The 25237-nt window shown below is 41.0% G+C and overlaps 1 protein-coding gene across 2 annotated transcripts in view; it reads right to left on the minus strand.

The window, feature by feature from the left end:
• The window catches only part of ABCC3 (ATP binding cassette subfamily C member 3), a 47601-nt gene that overhangs the window by 11971 nt on the left and 10393 nt on the right, over window positions 1-25237 (minus strand). Inside the window, exons 2-18 of one of the 2 annotated variants that reach the window (XM_021555012.3) lie at window positions 22223-22399; window positions 21228-21353; window positions 20319-20456; window positions 18547-18672; window positions 17664-17725; window positions 16380-16511; window positions 12145-12363; window positions 9674-9851; window positions 8763-8924; window positions 7684-7776; window positions 6167-6370; window positions 4801-4947; window positions 4314-4401; window positions 3447-3513; window positions 2184-2310; window positions 1691-1867; window positions 672-839 (exon numbers count right to left, since the gene is read on the minus strand). In XM_021555012.3, the coding sequence (XP_021410687.3) occupies window positions 672-839; window positions 1691-1867; window positions 2184-2310; window positions 3447-3513; window positions 4314-4401; window positions 4801-4947; window positions 6167-6370; window positions 7684-7776; window positions 8763-8924; window positions 9674-9851; window positions 12145-12363; window positions 16380-16511; window positions 17664-17725; window positions 18547-18672; window positions 20319-20456; window positions 21228-21353; window positions 22223-22399 (2391 nt within the window). The remainder of the gene's footprint in view (window positions 1-671; window positions 840-1690; window positions 1868-2183; window positions 2311-3446; window positions 3514-4313; window positions 4402-4800; window positions 4948-6166; window positions 6371-7683; window positions 7777-8762; window positions 8925-9673; window positions 9852-12144; window positions 12364-16379; window positions 16512-17663; window positions 17726-18546; window positions 18673-20318; window positions 20457-21227; window positions 21354-22222; window positions 22400-25237) is intronic. The other variant, XM_085556801.1, reaches the window with a different exon arrangement.

Raw genomic sequence — 25237 nt, forward strand, 5'->3', positions numbered from 1 at the left:
GACTGACAGCATTCAGCAAGCCAAATACATTTTTGGGACAGGGAATGAATTATTGTGTCAAGGTGAAATGTCCAGTGAAATAACACTGTCCACATTAGGCAAATCAGCTTGACATGATGTACATAAACTGGCTTTGCTCCTACTGCTGACAAAAACAGAGAGGAAAGTAAACACACTGAATTATCATTCCCTCCTTCCCTTATGATAATTTTCTTTGCAGCCCTTCCCTTTTAAGCTTCAAGATGATCTCAGAAGATGGCAGCAGGAGTGGAAGCAGCAAAGCCACTGCAGTTGGGGTTGTGGTTGCCAAAGTCCTCTGTAACATCCGTATTTGGTGCAGCTTCCTGGCTGTGCTGCCTCCAAGAAGCAACAATTAACACCACCAACCTGTGCATGTTCCAGCACATGCCTTGTTTTTTGGAGATCTCATAGAGGAGGGATTTTAAAAGACAGGGCAGGTTTCTGCCTCTACACGTTCTGACCAGACCACAGCATTCCTGGGCATGTGTGAGCAGCGTTTCACCACAGCCTGGGCTGTGAGGAAAGATGCCCACGGTGCCAGGTAGACACGGAAATTCAGGAATGAGCCGTCACTCAGGTCTGGGTGGTGAAACAGCTTCTGCGTTCCTGAGTTCCTGTGCATTTTTAAGAGGATCTAAACCCCAGCTTACTTTTCCCTTCAGGACCCCATCTGGGCCAATGACTTTGTCGAAGATGTGCTTGGCCACGTGCGAGTCCACGGCGGACAGGGGATCGTCCAGCAGGAAAATATCCGAGCTGCTGTACACGGCACGGGCCAGGCTCACGCGCTGCCGCTGCCCCCCCGACAGGTTGATGCCCTGCAGGGAGACAGGAGAGAGCAAAACATGTCACACAAAAGCTCTGACTTCTCATGGTTCTCACCCAGCCCAGCACTGGGGTGCTAAATTGAAGCATGAGACACTGAAGAGAATAACCCACCCATAGACAGGCACAGAATGCCTCTAGATCTGCCTGTTCACTGCCAAACTTTCCACTCACCCAGCAAACTGGAGATGCAGTAAGTCTCTTTTTAATAAGCTCCTAACGGAAGTGTTAAAACACAAAACTATAAAAAGCAAAACTGTCAACCAGGATGTAAAATGCAAATTTCAAAGCAGGGCTGTGGCACCTGGAACATCTTCCACATATTTCCTTTTGCACACAAATCCCCATCTCCACACCATTTCATGAAATCTAGCTCAAACTTAGCCTTTTTCATAGACCTATGAAAAAAGAACATCTTTGTTGGTAAACATAGATGTAAATGTTTCTCATTAAAATTTGTTAAGGGATGATAATTTTTTTTCCCACTTGAAGCACAACCATGTGTTCCCTCCCTTTTTATCCCCACAGGAAAAGGAAGGCCTTCAGTGATTCTGGACAGATGCACCTTTACAATTCATGACAAATAAGAGGGCACTCTGATCTTCCAGGGCTGGGCGTGTAATTCTGCACCACAATACACACACAAGCCTGAAGTTAAGAAAACATTCAAATAAAGTGCTTTCTGGACAACTGCCCTGCATGTTTTGGTGTTGTTTGTAGCAGGGTGCCATTGTGAAGATAAAATCAAATGAAGGGCTGACTTTACAGTATTCTCTCCTTAGCAAGAGCAGGAATCACCAGGCAGGTCTGACTTGAAAACAAAAAATGCACCTTATAAAATTACCTTTTCTCCTATCTCAGTTTGATCTCCCCCTGGCAGCACTTCCAGATCAGTTTTTAAAGCACAGGCCTCCAAGGCATCTTGGTATTTTTCCTCATTAGGAGCTTGGCCAAACAAAATGTTATCTTTCAGCGTGGCATTCTGGATCCAGGCTTGTTGAGGCACATAAGCAACAGAACCCTAGAGAAAGGAGAGGGAAAATCTCTGACTCATAACAAGCAGGAATTCATGCTCTGAGTAAGATCATCAGCATGTATACAGCTCCTGGTTCCTACACATCCACATTATATGGATATGTGTGCTAACTGTTCGTGTGCCATTGATCAGATCAGGAAAGTAACTTCATACAAAAGTGGGCAAAACTCAAACACGCATTCAAGCTGTCAGAGGAGCAACTAGAATTCCCTCTGGAGCCTAAGGTGCATTCTAAGCAAGGGCAGGCATAAGCAGCACATTTCCCTACCATCATTAAATGGTTTCATAAAAAACCACCAACCTTCACAGCCACTTCTCCTTCCAGCTTTTCCATCTCACCCAGGAGAGCAGACACCAGAGAAGACTTCCCACAGCCAACGTGGCCAACAATGGCAACCAAAGAACCACTGGGGATCAACATATTTATACTGTGGAGGAAATAGGCTGGAAATTAATTGAACATTTTTTTACTAAAGGTATCAGGGGTCTTTAAACCAGGGCTGAAATACACAGACACAGCCTGACTGGATATAATAAGCAAAGCTTGGTCACTGGTTTTCTCCTCCCTGTCTTGCATACAATCAACTGTAACCAGAACTTGAGGAGCAAATGAAAACACAGCATAATGTATCTTGCTGGTTGCTAAAGCAGTAGGATTGTTAACAAGCCTTCTAAGACTCTTTGCTGTGTTGTTTCAATCCATCAGCAAGTCAAATTGAGTTAATAAGCATTTTGAAAACAGACACTCTTCCAAAGGTATTTTGGGGTTTGATTTTAAAGCCAAAAGCAAATGTACGAAAGTAGTGAGTGAATACATCCTATCTAAAAATGTTCACACCACTTGAGAACTGTATTTCCTGTGCTGGTAAATAGGATTCATAATGACACAAGAAAAACAGGACTTCCCCAATTAAAATCCTTTAGTGTTTTCCCCACTGTGTTCTTAAAGGTACTCCTTAAGGCCCTGAAGGTGAACTGATACAGAAATGACTGATGGACACAGTCTCTTTGCTGTCAAAGGGCTTTTCACTAGTGAAATCAAGCCAAACATCTATTTACATAAATTCTGATGCATAACAGAAGGGATATATGCTTCCAGGCAAATTTTGTTTCTGTTCATTCAAAGAGGCAAATGTGCAAAACATCCACCCCCACAGTCTGAAGATGGTCTTTCCACTGCCACAGAGATGAACCTGCCACAAGCCTCTTCAAGGAACAGAGCACTGCTGGCACACCTAGGTCCAAACACAGACATCTCAACTGTCCTCAGAATCCATCAGAACAATTTGATTCATACAATGCTTCCATTAAAAAATGCCTATTTAAGGAATTCATGGAGCCTGTCTTTCAATAGGTAACTATTTTATGCTGGCTGCTGTGGGGTTAAAGCCTTACAGCCCTGTTCCATAAAGCTTAAAGACCATAAGGCACGAGCTCCATGTTTTAAAAGTGGAAGAGATGCTGACATGTGATGCATGGTTTTCACCAGACACCTTTCAAACAGGCCTCCCAAGAGCCAGAGACCAGGTGGATATTGCATTGCAACTGCACAAAGAAATCTTACTCTTTCAGCGTTGGCTTGAGCTCCTTTCCCCAGCTGAACGTTGCATTTCTTACACTGATGGCATTGCCTGCGTAGCAAAAACACAACAACAGAGGAGCAGGAAATGTGTTACTCACAACAGCACAACTGAGAGCAGGCTGACAGAGGCATCTTTATTTACACACACTGCACTCCCCATTTCTGCTGGCATGGGAAGCACAGGCTTATGCCTGTGGGTCACATGGCAGGTTTCTTCACAGTGACAATAACTGACTGTCACTTCAGCTATAGACTGTGACATCTTCTCAGATCTAGGCAGCTGAAAAGATGCCCTGCTTCACCCTGCCCTGGGGGGCTGCTCTCAACATGTGCTGTTGAGCATCACCACACTTTACTACAAAAAAAAACTCATTTCAAATCAGTAGGAGATCACTACATGCTGTTTACTTTGATTTATCAGATTAACTTTGACACTCTGCAGCTTTTTGCTTGCCACACCTGGCTTGCCCAACTGTTTGAGGCTACTTCTGTTTTGAACAGAAGTAATCCAAATTGTTCACAAAGTTATGGAGCATTTGTGCAGTGTGAAAGGTTTGAATAAGGCTTGCTGTCCACAGTCAGCAGATGCACTCCATACTCAGTGCTGTTAGCATCCAGTACATTGCAGATGCAAACTCAGGCCCAACCAGCTCAGAAATATGGCCAGAAATTTTTATGATTTCCACACAGCCTGAACACTAAACCCATTTCAGAGCAGCAGCTTCTTCCCTTTTTTTAACCCAAGATTACCACTGCTATTTTCTTTTTGGCTTTTTTCATAGCTCAACCAGTCCAAGAGAGATATGTCTGCTGTAATTGCACAGTTTAGAAAAATATCAACATCTTTACCTGGTGCAATCACTTTTGTCTCCACACAATTTGGATTAAGTTCATCATGACTCAGGAACTGCTGAATTCTCTTTAGGGATACGCTTGTCTAATAAAAAAAAAGGTGGCATTATTTCATCATTCTTTTAATGAGGACTTAACGATTTTACTACTGAAAAAGAAAGTATGCACAATGCCTTGAGCTTTCCCCCATGGGCTTCCTGAAGAGCGAGTCATTCTTCCCCTGCAATGAGTCTTATGCTGAGATTCAAGCTTTTTAGCTGTGAAATTTATCACACCAAGCTGAGTTTATCTGAGCAAAGCAAAATTCACACAGGCTCATTCAGAAGATGTCAGGCTTTCCAATGCAGGACATGAGGAAAGAAAGGCTATTAAAAGGAAAAGCAGCTAACAGGCAGATGCAAGAGATCTCTGCATTCCAGAAATCAAGGATATGTTCTTTCAGTTCAAGTTTTTCAGAATAACCAGTGCTCCAGGTCCTCCTTACCTGTGCAATGTTGCTAATGACCTGTGGAAGCATATTGAGGGGAAACTTCAAGATATTGAACAAGGACAGGGAGACAAAAGCCTTTTCTGCATCCAGGATATTCTTCTCATCCACAGAGACATACACAGCAAATGTTGTCAGTGCTACCTGAAAGCCAGAAAGGGAGTTTACTGCCAGATGTCTGGTATATTCTGGCATTTTAAAAGCCCTCAGTCCTGATAGGCATCTTGGAAATAAAAGTACCAACCACAAAATGGGGAAAATTCCTTGGTTTTGACCTTTTCAACATGCTTTAGAAATGTCAGGTCCTATGGACAAGCAGGTAGAGAAAAAGGGCAGAATGAGAGACCTGTCAGGGTTCTAGTGGCTACATTCAGCTGAACTAAGAGTTTCAAGAGGTGAACTACAGGACCTGGGCAAATAAAAACAGAAAGCTGTTATCGGATTGTGGTTTCTTCCAGCTCCACCCAAGCAAATTTTCCCATTGTAACCTGCAGGCTAAGCAAATGAGATTTACTAATCAAGAGAGAAGGAAGTGAAATCCAAGTTATTTGCTGGCTTGCTGTATGACAGGGGCCATCCACTGTGGAAGGATCATCCTGTGCAGCAAACTCACAATGAGCAGGAACAGGAATGTGCACTGAAGGAACTGCAATGACTTGAAGGAACTATGAAAGGGGCAGAACCTCCAGGCTGTTCAGATAATTCCTGCAGGGCTGGGCCTCAGATCTTGAGAAAAGTTGGCTGGGAACAGTTTTGACCACTGACTTATTTGAATGGTTTTATTCACCAAGACCCTTTCTGCACAAAGGATCACAGTCCAGTGAAGTAGAATATAGAGGAAAAGACAAAATTGAGGAAAATGCATTTCAGAGTTGCTAACATTATCATTTGGTCTTTAGTTTTCACATTAAATCAATCTCTTTTTTGAGTTGTAGAATAATTTAACAACTCCCTCTCTCACTAAAACAAGCAGAGCACTGCATCATGAAGGTAGAAATGAGAGCTAAAGACAGACGTTGTCCTGACTGACTCAATTAAAGTTTCTTTTGCTATTTTGCTATTCACAGATCTCTGAGGTTTCAAATTCTAGTTTTAATTTGCTACGGGAAGTACTTTGAAGTGGTTGGAAATTCTCCTGTGACAGCTATTCCCAGCTTTCACTGGCAGACTTTATCACAAAATACTTTAATACTGATTAACAAAAGGGCTCTTGAGAACAGGGAACTCTGTATCAAAGCATGTTAATAATTTCTTTAAAAACTTTACATTTTATTTCTATGTACATTAGCAAGCAGAAAGCCTCAGGCTTATCCTTCAAGGGTTCACCTTGTACAACTCAGAGAGCCATGCAAATTTTATTTACCAGGAAGGGTGCGCTGATCCAGGCAAAGGTGGACAAAGAGTTGAGATAGGCAGATTTTTTCAAAACCCTCAGCTCATTCTTCCGTATCTCCAGGACCTTTTCTGAAAAGGATGGTTCCCAAGCATAGAGCTTCAGCACCTTGATGCCACCCAGGATCTCGTTCATTAATTTGATGCGGGAGTCTTTGTAGCGCATTTGTTCCACCTGGGTTATTGGTAAACACAGAGACAGAGTCACAGCCAGGACTACAGGAAAGTTTTCAACATATGTCTCACATCTGTGGTGCCCCCCAGGCTATTTCTGAAGAGGATGCAAAAGGCAATTACAGAAAGCCAGACTGTTATCAGCTTATTGTGCAAGTCTACCTCCAAGGACAAGACAAATCAAAGGAAATGCCTGGAAAGCAGAGTACAAAAGTTTCCCACTCATTTTAACTCTTAAGAGCTACATTTTAAACTCATCTTAAAGAAAGATTCAGCCACTTCACAGAAATACTACCCTATCATTTCCCTTGATTTCTTCAGATTTTTTTCTTCCTTGTTTGCACGTTTTATTTCTTATCCCTTGAAAATTGTGGCTACGTCTAGGGTTTTTTTCCCCTATGTATTAAAATACAGTGTTTCATTCAGTTATTAAAATAAAAACATCCCTGCCAAAATATATAGACAAAATTCACACACATAAGCACAGCAAGTTATACAGCTCAAAGCATCTCATAATTGGCAAGGGAGAAAAGGCATGTTACTACTAACATGTCAGCATCCAAGAGATTTAAAAAGCCTGTCTCTTCAAGGCATATAATAATATCACTCTGTTACTAAGGCTGTGCTTAAAAGTCCTAATTTATATCCAACTCTTACTTTTTTTTTACACCAAGAGATTGGCTTTTCATTTATTTTTTAATCTTCCAAACAGTCTGATAGGCTGCATAGCACAAGCCAATTATTAGATTTTTTTCTAGCACAAAGCCAGAGGGCACTGTTATATTGGTATTTTTTCAGCTTTCCCTGACTAGAGAGAGCTAAGACTACAAAGAAAGGAATAAAGGATCATTTTCCCTTAGGATAATACATGAAATATGGCCCAGCTAAGTAGCAGGGAACATCAACACTGGCTTTTAGCATAAAACTCCAACTGTCAGGTTTTAGCTGCCACCTCTGAAAACATTCATTTGCAGCTTGAAGAATGGCATTTATTTGCTTTCTCTAGATACTCCTAGAGGAAGATACCAGGTGAAGGGAGACAAAGAAGCCTCTTGCTAATCCCAAAAGCTGCTTGCTCCAGAGGTATGAAAAAGCCACTGACACAATGACAGAAGACTTTTTTTTCCCCTTAAATTGCATTCAATTCACTATGGAAAAAGTATCTAAGATGATACAGTTATTAAATAGATCAGTACATTCTTACTCATAAGTAAATTGTTGCAAATGGCATCTTATTAACAACCCCAGATGTCTTAATTTCTCCTAGCACAGCTGCCAGTTCATCTAACATTACCTTCTCTGCTGCTACCTTACCTGGAATGCTCTGGTCTTTATTGCTATTGCAGAGTTAAATGGGATAAGTAAGACCATCACAGCAACTCCAGCCAGCACAGAAGCCCCTAAAGTCTTGATTTAAAAAGAAAAAGTAAGTTGTTGTACCTAAGTGTTCCCTACAGTCAATACTAAAACAGTAAGTGATAGGAACAGAAATCAATGTTGACAAGTTAAACTTATCCCAGTGAAGTGTTGTGATTCCACAGAGCAACTGTGAAGAGGAGACAGAAAAATAGAACAGGAACCACTTTGAATAACAATGATAATAACAACATTAATAATAACTATTATTGTTGTTGCTGTTGTATTGGAGATAGGAATTTTTCTTTTGATTTTTCTCTCACCAAGGGAGCTGTATTTATGGAATTAACCGACTACCCTCAGTGTGAGCACAAGTATACAAACTGCTGGCTACCAGAGCTCAGCTTCCAGCAGAGCAGCAGCTCAGAGCTGCTGCAATTTAATGGCTTTTGAGTTGAAATCAATACGATTAAGTTGGTGCTACTGTTTTATGCAGAAAAAGACATTAAGTGCACAGAAACAGATCTGAAAGCCAGTGCTCAAACTGAACCTGGAATAAACCTGAAACAACATCACAATGTAGCAAATGAAAAATTATGGTTATTCCAGGTGAGATTTGCCTCCCATTGACTTGCACAAAACGTCTTTATGTAGCAGGATATAATCTCTACACATGACATTTCCTACATCCAGGTTTTTGTTTGGTTTGGTCTCTAAACCACTTCCCTCAAACTCTCATTTGTACTGGGAACAAGAGTCCAAGACTGAGCCTATCAAAGTGGAGTAATGACAATGCAAAGACAAAGGAAATGTTCTGTTTCAAATGCCCATCTGGCCTATCAGCTCAACAAAATAATTAAGACACTATGTGAGGGTGTATAGCAGTAAAAGCTATTTTACTACAGGACAGAACACTTAAAGTTGGTAAAAAATGCAGTGAAGGGTCTAAGTGACAAAAAGAAAAAAAAACAAGGAAAAAGAAAAAGCCTGCACATCATTTAGATGAATTGTGAATAAAATTGTGACAATGTCTGTACCTGCCAGAGGAAATACAAGGCTAGGAATATCTGGAGTGGTGCAGACCACAACATGTTCAGGAAAGTCATCAGGTCCATGAAACGTTGGGCATCCACTGACATCAGGTTGACAATTTCTCCAACAGTGGATGAGCGCTTTGCTGAGTTTGTGATTGCTAAGGACTGACAAGGGAGAGAGCTTCAATGCATTCACCATCTTGATACACATGGAGAACAAATCCTCAGTTTTTAGCAAAATGACACTGTCCAAGAACGTGCTTCTCCAAAAAGAATAAAATAATTTGCCTACATCCATTCCTGATCTCCAAGGAACAAGAGCTCATGAAATGGTTTTGCTCATGAGCATCTCCAGCTCAAGCAGTGCATAGCAACTTGAAGAAAACCTCGTTGGATCTGATCCACTCATAGCATAAACATGCTCTTCTCCTAGGTCCCTCTTCCAAACCATGGAATGGTTTGGGTGGAAAGGGAATTTAAAGTTCCAACCCCTCTGCAATGGGCAGGGACAACTTCCACTATCCCAGGTTGCTCCAAGCCCCATCCAACCTGGCCTTAGACACTTCCAGGAATGGGGCAGTCACAGCTGCTCTGGGCTATGGCTGCCCTGTCCCCACCCTCACATGGAAGAATTTCTTCCTTACATCTAATCTAAGCCTCTCCTCTTCCTGCATTTAAAGTGAACCAAGTATTGGTATGTCTAGTAACCTACCAGAACATCCATACTACAGTAGTGCTCACTGAAAGATTGTGTAAAGTATGAAAGAGGTACTCCTAAAAACTCACCAAACCTCCAATCTTTTATCTTCCAGGAGGCTACTCCTCTCCAACCTGCCTAGCCTTCCCCAAATATGTGAGAACTGAGCACACTTGCCTGGCTGGTGTTCCAGCCCACAAAATGCTTCCAGCCTTACCTTTCGGTATATCACCCCTGTGATCCCAGTCCTTAGCCTCATCCCAGTAACAAAGCAGTACTGGAAGTGCTGGTGAAGGATGAGTGTCTGCAGCACAGCACAGATAAACATCAGAGCTGCAATCAAAAATCCCCACCAGGCTGGGGCATCTTTGTTCTTAATGAAGCCGATTAATACACTGTTAGCAGAGTAGGGAAGGAAAAGGAAAAAGAAACAAAAAATTTAAAACCATGCATCAAATTTAATGGGACATAACACAGCTTCTCCCAACTACAGCATCCTGCCACATCCTCTCCCTAACCACAAAAAGCAAACACCTCTCCAGGACATAGGCTGAGTTATGATTTCAGTTGAACAACATTGCAAAGATCCAACAGCAAAACCTGCAGCTCTGCCAGTGACAAAGTCCATTTGTAAATGAGCCTGAAAATGAAATAGGAAGAGAAACTCTTGGTTTCCCCTGAGATTCAGGGTTTAAAGACACAGTGCACTGTCTGAGCTCTGTTAGGCAGGCCCCAAGGGCAAAAGGTGAATGATGGGACAGAGTAAGGCAGTGCAGCAGGGCAGGCAAAACCAGCTTCTTACCCAAATCCTCTTCAAGCAGCCTGAGTGCTTCTGCCTGGGGTGTTTTCCCACAAAAAAAAAAAAAACAAAACTAAATTAAAAGACATCCTCCTGGATGGATGCATAAAGAGTCCTTCACTCCTACTTTTTTTTTTTTTTTAATGGTACCATTAAGCTGGTTATAGCATCTTTTATTGATAAGTCCTTTTTTTACTCCTCCCAGCTGCTCTCATTGCCAAAGGTGCACATTGACACACAGCAAGCAAGCAGAGTGACACATGGCAATATCCAGTGCTCTCAAAAATCACATTTATAATTTCAGCCTACTGACCAGAATACTGAACTGCCAAAATATAGGAGAAAAAGAGGTTTGCCTCCATGGTTCAAACAATCAGCAGGAGAAAAATAGATCTGGAAACTAGATCTGGAAACTACAAATCAAGCAACCCAAGCTTTGTAGTAGAAGCATGAAGTTGCCACATATTTCTTCTTCCAGTCCAGAGAAATCTTATTTCTGCACTGCTCCATTCATTCATGCTGCAAAAAGGAACAGCTTCAGGAAAACCTCCTCTGGGTAGTCCCAGGGATTCACCAATCCTTTTAGAAACACAAAACTATCTTACATGCAGTCTGCCAGACAGCCATGGCTTTTCATCTTCCCTTACCATTTTCCCAGACGGCAGGAATTTAGACTTGAGAAGAAATTCACCATAATATGCCTTGAGATATCACTGCAACATATTCAGGAATTCATGCAAATGTGAGAAATTCCCAGAATAGGTTACACTTAATGTGTTCTCAGGAGGCAGCCAGCAGCCTCCTCTTCAGCAGGGGCTCTGGGAGAAGACAGACTGTCATCTATTAAATGTCACCACACTTGGTCAGACCCTCTTTTTAGCAAATTTCTGGGTATATCACAAACCACCCACAGAACAACATGATCTCAGAACATGGGTTATTTTTAAGAGATACTCAAACAGGAGCAGAGCTGTCTCTTCTCCCTTTCCCTGCATCCACCTGTGACCTCCACCCAAGCTCCATTCCTCTCTCATGCATTAATAGGACTATGTGGTTTTCCATTAATAATTGTTAGGTAGAAATTCACTGTTGCTTTCTTCCTAGCTAATGATTATCTGACAAATTCCTCAGTTTAAGAAAAATACTAATAAAAGAAAAAAAATGTAGGGATTGTGCAAATTCCTTTGTGTATCAGGCTGAGCAACTGGCCCCCCTGGAGATGGGAGGTAAAGGTGTTCCTCACACAAAGAGAATTTGAGGACAGATCACTTCTCTCACAACCTCTTTATCTGTTTTGTTTTGTTGTTTTAAATAGAACTGTAATTTTCTTTCACATGGGAATTCACTCAACTGTGCCTCTCACATCCTCATTGCTGAACACAACTAAGAGCACATGAACTCATCTAAAGAGCCCAAAACCTTCCTCAGATGACAGCAGCATGGCCAGAGCCCCATACACTGGAGCATCACACAACATCTGCACATCGAGTCACGCCACAGCTGCAACCACCATCCACACATGAGGATATCAGGTGTCCAGAGACCACTGGAGCCAGCCAGCAGTGCTTCACTTTGATTTCACAGCTAATCCTTTAGAAATGGGGAGAAATTGCTTTGGACTGAATCACAGAATAACAGGTAATTTGTAAGTCAAAGCTGCCCATGATGGGAGATTTATAAATGGAGCATTTCAGTGAAGTTTGTCCAATTTACAGCTGGGCCCACAACAAAGAACTCAAGTCTCACGGCGTTGCAGGGGTAAGGTGAGGGAGCATACACATGTGGCACTATGAGGGAAACTAACTCTTCATTTCAAAAACAAATGTCCTGTTCCAAAGCCAAGTGTCCACAGGCATCACACACAGAAACTACTCACAGAGTAAACTGACCTTAATAGCTGAGGGTTGACGAAAGAGAGCAGGTCTTGTATCAACTTGAAGAAGGAGCCAATTAAGAAGTATGGCCCAAAGGTCCTCAACAAAGCCCTGAGAAAGGAAGGTTTCCTATTGTGCTTCTTGTCTCTGATCAGGACTTCTGCTTCCTCTGGGCTGCCACCAACATGATTCTGCACATGGTTTGATTTCTTCATGTATGACACATCCTCTTTCCTAGGGAAACAAAACAAGTGACAGGAGACAAGTGACAATGAGAATGGCACTGTCCTGTGTGAACAGCACTGTGGGAACACCCCAAACTCTGTACCCTTCTCTGCTCTGCTACTGACCAGCAGGAAGACTTCCAACACCATCAAGGTGCATGCAATTGAGTCTTGTTTTTTTTTTTTTTAATTTTTTCTGCAGTATTTATGGGGTGCAACCCACAGGCCAGAAAATCAGAGATGAGAATGTGGCCCAAAGGAGGAGGAGAGGAGGGCTGGACTTCCTCAAAGCACAGACTTGACTTTGGATCTCAATTTCTTCTATGGGAATCCTCAAAGAAGTGCTATGGGCATCCCACACAAGGCACCCTCACCTGCTCTTCTGAGCCTGTGTTTGCTGTTCAATCAGTGGCTGTGCTAAACCTGTACCCTTATCCATCACACAGCTGCTTCCAGAGAAGCAAAATTAATCCCCCTGGGGAGACAGGCATTGCAGCAGGCACAGCACTCTGAAAATACCAAGTTCTGCATTTCTGGAGACTTGAAATTGAGTAGAAACCACAGCACCTTCAAAGCTGGGCCATCCCCAAGATGTGGACCACAGCTGTGCAGATTCTTCCAGGAGAGAAACCTTGGGTTTAGGCAACTAAATTTACTCAGTTGACAATTAAGGCATTTAAACCCTGTTTATCTGCAACCATTTTGTTAACCATTGGACTTGGTAATCGTAGGGTTTTTTTTCCAACCTTAATGATTCCAGGATTCTAGGATTCTTTTTGTACTTTTTGCCTCTCTCTCTCTGCCAAATAAGCTAACAAAAGTGACTTTTCCACGTATTCTTTTAGAGTGACTGAAGAAAAATGGGCCCAACATGCCCAAACTGCTCTTCAGGGCCCCAGGCAGGTTTTGTAGAAGCCCCTTTGGGGTTTAGGTGCCTGACTTCTGTTGCCCATCAAGAAAAGGTACACTCTGGGAAATTATTTCCTTCAAGAATTGCTCTCGAACATCAGCCTGGCAACCCTTCTACCAGAAAATATCAAATTGCTGTTGTTTCCTGGGGGCTATGGGACTAGAGGAAAATTCCCTGAATGTCAGACAGGAAAGTTAAGTCCAGGTGGAACAGGGAGAAGGAAATTAATCTGGGGCACATAAGCTTTACAAGAAAAAAACAGATGGAAAAGACACCCTAGAAACAGTGAATATTTACCAGAAGGCATTTGAAAAACAACTTGTAAGTACTACCAAGTGAGGTTGAATTTATGATTTTTCATAAAGCCTGTGCAGATTTTTTGGAGCTGCAGAGTCCAATAATTCCAACAGCCTGTGAACATTCACTGTGATCACTGATGCTAACAGTCCACATGTATAAACTTGTCCACATCCTTTCAGAAAAAGCCATTTGGAAATCCCAACATCTCTGCAATAAAGCTAGAGGGCTGGGGGAGAACCTAAACCAGTCAATTTATTTTTTTCCCCTCAGACAAGAACAAACAGTGTTGTCTTTGTCTCCCAGATCAAAACTGGAGAGTTTATGAGAAAAGCCTTGTTTTCCTGGCAACCAGACTGTTAAACCCCTTGAAGGATTTGAAGAAACAAGACTACTTGCCCATGACTTTGTGCTATTAAAAATGTTTATTATACTGAGCTAATAGCAAAGCAATGGTTCTCTTGCAGCTAAGAGTCCCAAAGGGATAAAATGCACTTTTAGTGTTTACTACCTGTAGCTAGGTGAGGTCAGGTTTTCAGCAGTGTGTGGGACTGCTCACACCCAGCTTTTTATCAAAGCAAAGAGCGTGTGCCTGGTTGCCATTATTTACAGCAGGGCAGATAATAGGTACTGATTTATCTCGTGGGAAAACACAGTTTCTTACTGGTGCTGACAAGGCCCTGCATCTTCAATATGTCTTCATAAGGACGGTCTCTAAAATCAGAAGCTAACTAAAAATAAGGGACATTCCAGCTCTCTTCTCCATCCAGCATAGCTCTAACTTCTTCAGAAGAAACTGCACTTATCAGTAAAGCAAGCGAGTAGAAACTTCAGACGTATAACCAAAGAGAGCAAAAGAAAGGAAAAATATTGTTCGTGTCCTTTATTATCTATAGTAACATTTTAAATCCATGCTGGTCTCTCCTGTAACTCACAAGAAACAAATTAATTTTTAGCAATTATTTAACAGTAACTCACAAGACAGCAGTGAAGCAAAAAAGGTTTGGGAACAACAGAAATGTGATAATCATTACCAGAAAACAAGTTTAAAGCTTTAGCTAAGACAGAGCTGCAACTGATTAAGCTTTTAAAAATAAATTACTACTATGGACACCACAAATACTTTTCATCTAACTTTCAATGTGTGTATGAATTGACACAGCATTTTTAATGTCATAAAAGCTTGCTCAGAGCAGATTTAATGAAAGTTAAAAGGAAAAAAACATATTTACAATGTCTCTCAAGCAACTAACACTAATGTTATTTGACAGGAATTAATAGAGAATATCTACTTCTAACTGAAGAACAAGAAGAGCTTTTAGAGTTCCATGAAACTCAGCGATTTGGAGTACAGTGATTTGCTTTGTTTTTGCTCTTTTCCCCATCTTAGAATCATTAATATAGTTGCCACAAAATTTTACCTGAGCTAAACATGACTCATAATTTATGGCTAAATTCACTGCCAGCTGGCCTCAGTTTATATGAATAGTTTCCAAAACGCAATGAATCCCCTGACAAAACTCCAGCCAGCGTTTCTGGTTTCCTAGTAAAAGTTTTCCTGGACCCCTGCACTCCTGCACAATGGCTGGGCTCTTACAGTAAAATAGCCTGAGGGAGTAAGATTTATGTCTGCAAAAAGACCAGAACCCAGACTATGCACATTATTCAACACCATAAAAATAGAGACATTAAGACAATGAAAAAAAACCCTGAAAATAAACCTCAAAGTAGAACTGTAACACATCCACGCAGAGCATTAGTGGACAGCTGCTGGTGTAGTGCTGGAAATATTTCAAATTTTAGCTGCAAAGTGGAACTCTCCACATCATATTTAGTCTTGCCAAGAAAATTACAATTCTCTCCTAATATTATCAAATAATAAGGTCATTACAATTTGGCAAGGATATACAAAAAAGAGAACAGAGGAGAGCTTCCACATGGAAAAGAAATCTCCACAATGAAAGGAAATGGAAGCACAAGCTCCCTCCTTATTGACATTTTTCATTTGAAACATGCTATTATCACATCTATTTGCTTGGAAATATTTTGGACACCAAACAGTGGGAGAGGGAAATAGAGTTGCACAATAGATAATTTTTTAAGATTAGATAGGACAGAACATGCAATAAGAAGGAAATCCTCTCAAGCAGGGGTATAATGGTATGCAAGTTCTGACCCTTATGCCATTTCCATCAGAGTCTAGGACAGTTTTGCTGCTAGTTTTCTAGGCAACAGCAGTAGAGTCTCAGCAATAAAGTGGGATGTCTCTTCCCCTCCTGCCTTTCACGTTTTGAGTTTCTTATCTTTACTACTGAGAAGTGAAGACTTGCTCACTATAAGAGCCTTAAGGCTAAAAATACTGCCAGGCCAAAAAAATCATGATGGAGATGATGAGAAATTCCTTTTGGTTTATGTGCCCAGAAGCTGTGCTCCAGCACACCTGGGAGGGATGCAATTATGCAGTTAGCCAGCTACCAGCTCAGTGGTGAAAAGTTGTTCATTTTCTAAAATCCAACCAACTCAACAGCTTCTCACCCATCTTCAGCCCTTCTCCACGTGGGAAGTGGCACCACCTGCCCCTGGAGATTTTAAGCACCTAAAAAGTGTGTGTTGGTGGCACACAATCCCCACAGGGCTCCTGCTTGCCTCTGCCTAGACATATTAAAAAAAGAATGTTTGACTATTAATAAGTGAAGAAGAGAAAGGCTGAAGTGGCAAATGCATTTTTAGTTGCCTCATTTTCATGGATGAGCAACTTAATGAGTGTTGAGAGGACTCAGATCAATCTCTCAACTTTTCAGACTTGTTTGTTTACTTACTGTTTGCACTCTACTTTTTCTCTGTCCCACTCTTTACTCAGTTGTTGCACGATAGTTTTTGAAGTGTCATCTTCGTTCAGCGACCACAAATCTTTGTCTTCCAGAGGCCTTTTGTACCCATGAATTGCCATGCTGCACATAGGGAAAAAAAGAGTCCAATTCAGTTTGGAAAACTGAAATTTCAGTTTTAAAGCATTGCCAGTAATTCTAGGACTATCAAGGTAACAAAAGCAAGAAGATACTCCACAGAAAGGGAGATTGGAGAATAATTATCACCCTTTGTTTCTTTTATTGATGTTTGCAATTAAGGAAAGGACATGATGTATTTCTAATTACATGTAATTTTATTGAAAACACTACTTCAGAAATAAAAGGACAAAAACCAACTAACAGAAGCATTTGGATGAAACTGTGCTGTTAAATGGAAACAGTGGAGCTTTGGAAGTGAAAATAATAAAGTTGATCTGGAGTAACTGTCAGGGGTGAACAAAATGCAAAAGTGGAGCTCACTGGAGTAAAAGGAAAATCAGATTTTTCTGAAAATTGCAGTTCCTCAACTGCAAAGGGAATTTTGTCAAGGGATACAAATGTCCCAGTTGCCAAGAATCTCACTGGGGAAGCTGAACATTCTGGAAGTTTAGGAAGTTGTCATCCTCTCACTAAAAATAACTTTACAGGGCTGTTACCAGAACAATAAAGTTACATGGGTGGAAGAATGAAGATCTCAACCACTGTGGAAAAACTGGGTCTTAACATGACCTTTGACATCTGTTCCACTTCTTTATCATGGAGTAGCAGGCCCAGTCTCAAATTTGTGTCTTTGATACACATACCTTTTGTCTGCAACCTCAGTTGGCGGCAGTAATTTATATACATAACCCAGTTTACCTTTCCTTTTGCACAGAAAATGTCCTTATAAAAAAGCATTCACCCATGAACCTCAACAGGAAAAAAATGCACTCTCAGCTGGGTGAAAGGCTGCCACAATTTATCTTGTGGAGTACAGAGCTACCTCTTGCTTTAGGTCATATTCCTGCATGTGTTGAGCACAGCCAGGCTCCACATCCTATTTGTCATGACACTCTTGCTGCCATACTTTGCAGGGAAAAAGTTTGTGTTTCTAAAAAGGCAAAAGCTCAAAGTGCTGACACTATTGTGGATGAAAGAGCATCCAACATCAATACTCACAGAAGGAAAACCTCTGTACTGCTCACTCTGTGCAACACAGATCACCAGCAGGTTTTGGGTTTGTCAGCTGTCCAACAGCTTGAAGAAAAAACTCACCTGGTAAACCACCAAAATGTCAATCTTGACAGGAAGCCTGAATTTAACTCTGGACATGGATTCTATAATGAATTTATGGGGGGGAAAAAAAAAGAAAATAAATAAAGCAAGACATTTACTATTACTTTAACATGACAACAGTCTGTTTTGATAATTTTTGGCATATTATACGGTATACTACATGTACATACCTATGTCCTAATGAGACATAACATTGATTTTTTCATTTCCCATTTCCCACACTGAACTCCATTTATACCTAAAAATTACTTCATATAACACCTTTAGATCACACTTATAAAGTGAAATGCCATTCTACAGTTTCTGAGATATTCATTTTAGGACACGAGCTCAACTTGTCTCTCATCTTGGTTCAAACATAAATCCAATTATAGGGACTATTTTTGAATTGGAGAAGAAATTTAACCTGTGACACCACTAATATCTTCTGTTATCAATGTTCTTCCATATCTGTTCTCAACACATATAGAACTCATTTATTAAGACAAACCTCATAGACTTTCACAAACTCGAGATGAATGTTAAGCAAGTAGAGCATCATATCCTCAAAAAACCCTCTTGAAATAATTATTATTACACTTCAGTGCTCATAAATATAATTTACACTGCTGTGAAGCGGCAAGCAGGACAGCTGCTTTCAAGTACTACACAGCTTCAAGTCATTTCTGATGACACAGATAATGGAAAAAGACTCCAAACCCCAATACTACTCTCCATGCCCAGTGTTTTGTAAGAGGGCCACTAAGTACTGTCATCTCTATCACAATCCCAAGCTGCTTTCAATGACAAGTACTCTCAGTGGAACTCTCAAAACACCATATAGTCTGTAAAATCCAAATAAAGCAAAGTGGAAAATACTTACAGCATCTGTATTAACGGGGGAAAAAAATGGAGGCTTCTCTTTAAAACATGAAAGGATCAACTCAATGATTATCAAAGCAAAGTAGATGTAAAACGTGGTAAACCTGAACCTTTCATTTACATGGCCCTAGAGGAAAAAGAAACACTGTAAATTATTGTTTCATTGTACTTCCAAGTTCTCCATGCTCTCTCTCTCCTTTCTCACTGCTTCTTTTGGCATTTCCTTTCTTCCTTTACAGTTGAATACTGCAGAGCAGTTCCTAGCAGGAATTATCTCACAAAAGTATGCTCGTACTCTGACAAGCACCTAAGAACACGCTTATCTCCAAGCTTTTCATTAAATCATGTCAAGTTCAAAGTGCTTATACATCTTCACTGCATGCAGACACCCTCTGGAATCGGGTCTACATAATATCCTTTTAAATTACCCCTGGGGGTTCTTGCATGATCGTGTCTTAAGCATAGGAATTGTTAACCCAGATCAGAGAACATCCTTTTACTTTAATACCTTGTCGCTGACAAGCAGTGAGTGCTAAATACTTTCAGAAGAAACTGAAAACCACCGTGTTGCATAATAAGAGTTCCATCTGCTCTAGAGAGATTTCCTTTCCTAATCATGAGTTTGCAGTTTACCTAAAATTCTTGCTGTGAGGGTATGTCCTTTATACAGCTCTTTCATGCCCTAATGCCATTCTGAACACTCTCATTGTTCACTTAAAATGTTTAAACCTTAAGTGCAAGAGAAGGAATATTTGGTTCTGGGCAGTCAGTGGAGGAGAAATGTTACCCAGACTTGTTCTAAGGCTCTGCACCCACAATTTCAAGATGATTACAGATTCAACATTAATAGTCCAATATTTTCACTTATTAAATCTATCTCTAAGTGGTGTTTGAAATGGCCTCACCAGATTGCAGCTATTATCTGACAAAGTTCTACCCAGGCTCTCAGTTAAGCTTTAATTCAATCTCTGCTGGAATATTTACAACAGCCTGCTACAGGAAAATCCTTGCTAATAGGATAATGCTGCTAATATGACAAAGAAGCAAGAATGAAAACAAGAAATTGCCAAACAGAATCAACACTGATTTCACTGAGGAGAAGCAATCATCTTAACGTTTTCCAAGCACTCTTTTTCTCTCCCAGGCTTTGATGATCCAACCACTGGAGAAATCTGCCTTGCCCTACTTAGTGAAATTTGTTTCTGTAAAAAAAATCAACAAGTTTCTTACTTTGGGAGAACCTGCTATGTTTTCAAACAGGAATCTTAACAGCCCAGATTTCTTTCCTCTCCCTCCATCTTTCTCTCTTGTTTCCATCTCCAGTGGAGACAAAATGCTGTCCTCATTACATCAGGCACTGACACAAGGAAGCCCAAGGAGCTGACTAATGTGGCCAAGCTGCCTAAGTAAAAAAGGAATTTAACAATCCGATTACTACCCATCCCTATTTAAGCAAAAGGCTGCAAAAGGGGAAGAGACAAAAAGACAGGAGTCTGTTAATATATACACAGTGTTTGTATTGCTCTCTTATGTCTAACAGGTTACCAGTATAGCCTGGGGCTGAGCAAAATCTGCTTTTTGACATTATGTGAGACATCTAGCTCCCTTCTAGTTACACAGGTCTGAGTCAAAACCATGGAATCAAACTCCTCTCTCTCTCTCTTTGGCAAAACCTGGGCTCACATCTGACTCCAAACTCAGATTCATTCTTTTCACACAGACGTGGATGCTACATCTCCTATTCTCCAAGTGCTAACAAGGATAGCTTGTTACCTGAGCTGCTGTAGTCATGATCTTCGACCGGAAGGGCCCCACGGCACAAAGCACAGACAAAAACCAGAAGATAATGAGCACTCCAGAGGACTGAATTCCTCTCAGTCTTTCATACTGGATAAGCAGAGTGGCTAAGAGCTGTAAAAGTAAATACAGGAACACGTGAACACAACCCCATCTCAGTGCTCCCCTTCTTTGCACTCTCAGTGGGCAGCTCACAGAGCCAACTTCATTGCCTGGAAGGACAGCAGGACCTCTCTGAAATGAGCCCCATCATGACTTCACAGAAGTCAATGGGAAAATCTCCATCATCTAAGGAGAGGAGCAAATAACAGTGAAATAATTTGATTTGGTGTTTTCAGAGCCTCAACTTCAAAATTCAGTTTTTAAACCTTTGCACATAGGGCTGGGAACAAATATTAGCAAATTTTACTGCTTTATTTTTTATACAACAGTCACTAGCCTGTTGTCATCCTAGCCAAAGCCAACTTGTTTTCCTTAATGGAGGAACAGTCATCAGATAAAAGACACAGCTTTACAAAGTCCAATACTATACTAAACAATGCACAAACCAGGCTCTATTGTATCTCTCTATTTAGGCAAAGTCCTACTCAAATTCCCTCCAGACCTGGATCACAAACCTGGGTAAATGGGTGAAAGCAGGCTTGAAGGCAGAACAATCTCTCCATGACAAATATTTTAATTTACAAAGCTGAATCTACTTGAGAGTAAGAGAGATTTGTGACTCCAGCCTTTTTGGTAGCAAGATTTGCTTCAGTGATACAAATACTAACAATGCAGCTAAAAGAGGTCCAGATAAGGCAATGAAGGCAAAGGGACTCTTCATCCTTCATCTGTCTAAGAAAAAGTTATTCATACTGGCCATAGTGAACAGAAACAGCTACGAACCACGGTGATGCCAATGACTAGTGGAGTTACAAAATAGACTGGTGGAGGCGTTCTGCTTTGCAGGAGCTCGTGGAAGGAGTAGAAGAGATCTGCCCAGCTCACACACCACAGCAGGACACCAAACAGCTGAGAGAAGGCAAACAGAAATGACATTTTGTAAACGACTCTCCAGAGGTGGTCAGAGAGCTAAAAAAAAAAAAAACCATTCTGATTCACAGATTCCCAGCAAAACAAACAAACCTACGCAAACACAATCATATCACTGATCAGCTGCAGTCTGATGAACTGTCCCACTGCACTCAATCCCAGGATCTCATCTCAACTGTTTTCTGAGGGATTTCCAATCACAACCAGTAGAAAGATTATTGTATTTGCCTGGATTTCTCCCCCTACTTAATTTTGACTGGAAACACAGGCAGCATCCAGAGTAAAGGCAGACATGTCCTGAAGCAGAAGCCTGGTTTTATCTCCAGAAATAACCCAAGTTATTTAATGGCCTATGGAAAGCGACTTTCTTGGTTTTCTTAGACCCAACCACTCACAGACTTGAGGGGCTACTGACACCAAAAATCTTTTAAGCACAAGGTGCAGATGAAATCAAGCTGCTATTTTGTGGGGAGAGTGGCTTGAAAAAACTCTTGTGCTTACTTTCACAAAGAGATACAATTCCCACCAGACCTACCTTAATATTTTTGCTCTGCAGCTTTCAGTGGTTTAAACATTACTTAAGGATGAAGCAACACAATTTTGGTTCACAAAGGGGGGCTGCTCAAGGCAGAGCAATCAGTTCTTCCCTCTACCCACAAAGGTAGGATGGATCCTAGGATGGATTTCCTTCCTCAGAGATCTGTATGCAAACTGTTCCTATGAGCAAGCTCTTCAATATGATAAATCAGAGGGAAATCAGTTTAAACCCTAGTGCAGCACTTCCTTAGATGCTGAACTAATAAAAATGAAGTTTATGTGGCCCGTGGGGCACTGCAAAGAGCTCTCACCGTCTTGAACCTGCTCAGCACGGACAGCACGATGTACCCTCGTTTGTTGCGCTTCAGGTAGAGAAGGTAAAAAGGTAAAGCACTCCACAGGTAAATGCTGGGGATCCAAGCCAGGATGGTGTTCTGGAAACATGGTGTAAGGTCTGGGTTATCCGTGTGTATAGTAAGGTTGGAATCCTGGAAGAGGGACGAGACACATCTCTTAACAGAGAGGCAGAAGTGCTGCCAATTGGAATATCCACTTGAATGAAGTTGTATTCAGATCTTGATGGAGTTAGCACATGGCCTGAGTAAGAGCTTTCCCAAAATACTTACCCCAAGCACTTCTGGTTAATCTGCTCTAGAGAAAGGACTAAGTATTTACAGCTATAAATAGGCCAAACATAAAAGAGAAAGATTTCTGCCCTACTGTATTTCAGAGCTGGACATACATTTTGTAGCAGACAATCCCCTTTTGCTTCTCTCTTTGCCAAGGCTTAGTTACAGGTGCTGATAACAACATGTTCCTCTGGCATTCCCAGCCTGGAGTGCCTCTGCTAAATAAAGCTCTTGAGGAAAAACCCTCCATCTGAGAACTCATCTAGCAAGAATGTCCAGGACTGGACAAAATGATCAGATTTAGACCAATCTTAAGCTGACCTAGGAAAATCCCCTCCATTTATGACTAACACTTTGTCCTTCTTACTCATATGCTTCCAACTTTAATTACTTCCCTGTTCTGAACACAGGCAAAAGGAATATACTGAACATGCAGGTAGGAATCAGGCTTTCTTGGAAACATTTCAAGTAATGTTTTTTATCTGTGATCCTGGACACCACAAGCCACATATGCACTTGTAACTAAAGATCTGAATGCACAGCATGCAAACAAGTTACACAAGTTCAGACCAAAATAGAATTTTCAGTATGGTGAAAGGAAACTTGGTTTTAATCAGACCTCCTGGAAAATTCACAACTTGGATTTTGACACCTGATGTGACATCTTACATGTGGTAGATAAATACCTACTTGCAGGGAACGTAAAATGACTTTGTTGTACTGTCATTAACAAGATGATGATAAAACTAAGATATCCTTGGTTCAAATATGCCTTATCTCTGCACTACAACAATTTACTTAATTATTTTTGGGTGTGAGCTCTCTGCAGAAGTGTTTCAGTTACACGGAGCCACTTCTCAACCCATGCGACAGACTGCTCTGAAAATCATTTTCTCAAAGTATTTCCAGTCCTGCTTTTGTTTACCAACACGAAAGAGATTGAATACTGAAAGCAGTGGTTGATTTTAGAACTGAAGAGCCACAATCTGCAGAGAATCTATTTCACTGATGATCTGTCAGAAGGCATGTGCACCTCCGAACCTGTCCACAAAATGAGCTTGTTTAGTGCAATGAGACTACAAAGCCTTGGCTGGGTGCAGGACAGTTTGGCTGAGCTGTGACACATTTGTCATTCAGTGCTCCAGCTTTGGCACTGTGAAGGTTGGCACAAATCCACCAGCTCCACATTTGAGCTGCGTCCTTTGCGCAGCTGGTGCCTCTCCAGCCAAGAAATTACTTTTTTTTTGGAGGCACTCAGGCATCCATCATGGGTCAGCAGAATAAAAACAGCCCAAATTTCCTCAACAGGTTTGTCCAGACTTCAGGCAACCTTCAGCCACAAATCAACAACACAGGGGCAATTACACAGCAATTTAAACACAAGATCAAAACAAAACAAAACTCCAGCCCCACATTCAAACTATTTTTGTGTTTACCTCCAGAAAGCAGGTCTCTGGCACCAGAATGGATGATAACATTTAAAGAGCACCTATTTTCTGGATCATCATCAAAACATTTCAGCATCTCTAACATAATAAGCTCCTCTAACACCTACCCTGCCTGGGGCAGGAGATGCCCTGTAGAAGCTTGGAGCTCTTTAGTTCCCAAGTAGGACCTTATCTACGCTCATTTATTCAACAAAATACTAATTTCCTCTTTACATTACATGTGGTTTAGCAATGTCTTGAGCAAGTTTGCAATTGTGTTGCTTTCGCTTATTGGAAAAAGTCCTAGAAAAGGAAAGCAGAGGAAGAATAGCAGTAACTGAAGCTCAGAATAAAACAAAGACACTGTTTAAGGGAGAAGATATTGAGAGGGCCCTCCCCTCCCTTTTTAATTTAAACCTTTCCTATAAGACCAAAATGTCCATGAACAGCTTTCTGCCTGACAGCAAAGCAGAAACTGCCCCAGACGTCCATTAACTTCTGAACTGAACACAAGCTGCCTATTGTATCCAAGACACAGACTGCAGGGCTGCCAAGCCATTGGAAGGTTTTCATTTACTCTTATTTAAACAAAGCAAGGGTTTGCACTTCTGAATGTAAAAATGTAGCTGGCCAGAAAACAAAAATTCTGTCCTTAAAAAAAAAAAGGTGGGATTTTGAGATTTGGTAGAATTATCCCTGAGAATAAAAGTGGAACCTTTCCAAAATTATGTGGAACTACAGGAAGCAGTATCCATGTGATGGCCAACAAGAACCTACTACTTCACAGCACATGGGAACAGGGATGTGGGCTGAAGGAGAGACCTGTGGTCAAGGAAACAGGACTGACTACTGGCTTCTTGGTTTTCCAGGCCCAATTCTATCCTAGATCAGAAAAATCTTTTCCTGGAAAAGATCTGTTTCTGTAAGGATCTGCTTCTGCTCTGAGAACAGACTCCTCCCATCCTGAATAGGAGAGGGGTCCCTATCAGAAGACATAGTGCCTAAAGCACATAAGTAATTGAATTCTATACAAGTAACTTGCTCTCCCTGAGACCAGACTGGACTGGACTAATGTTGCTATGTGTCCTGGGATAGAGTTCTTAAGTATTTATTTTTTAAAATATACTTTTATTTATTTTCTCCCTAGTAGCGGATACATTGCTCTGTTTGTCTCTTTTTTGGTTGTCTCTCTTTGTATTACAATTATGTTATTATTATTATTATATTTTATTTCAATTATTAAACTGTTCTTTTCTCAACCCATGGGATT

This window comes from Lonchura striata, chromosome 18, assembly GCF_050655825.1.
Source record: "Lonchura striata isolate lonStrDom1 chromosome 18, ASM5065582v1, whole genome shotgun sequence".
NCBI classification, from domain to species: domain Eukaryota; kingdom Metazoa; phylum Chordata; class Aves; order Passeriformes; family Estrildidae; genus Lonchura; species Lonchura striata.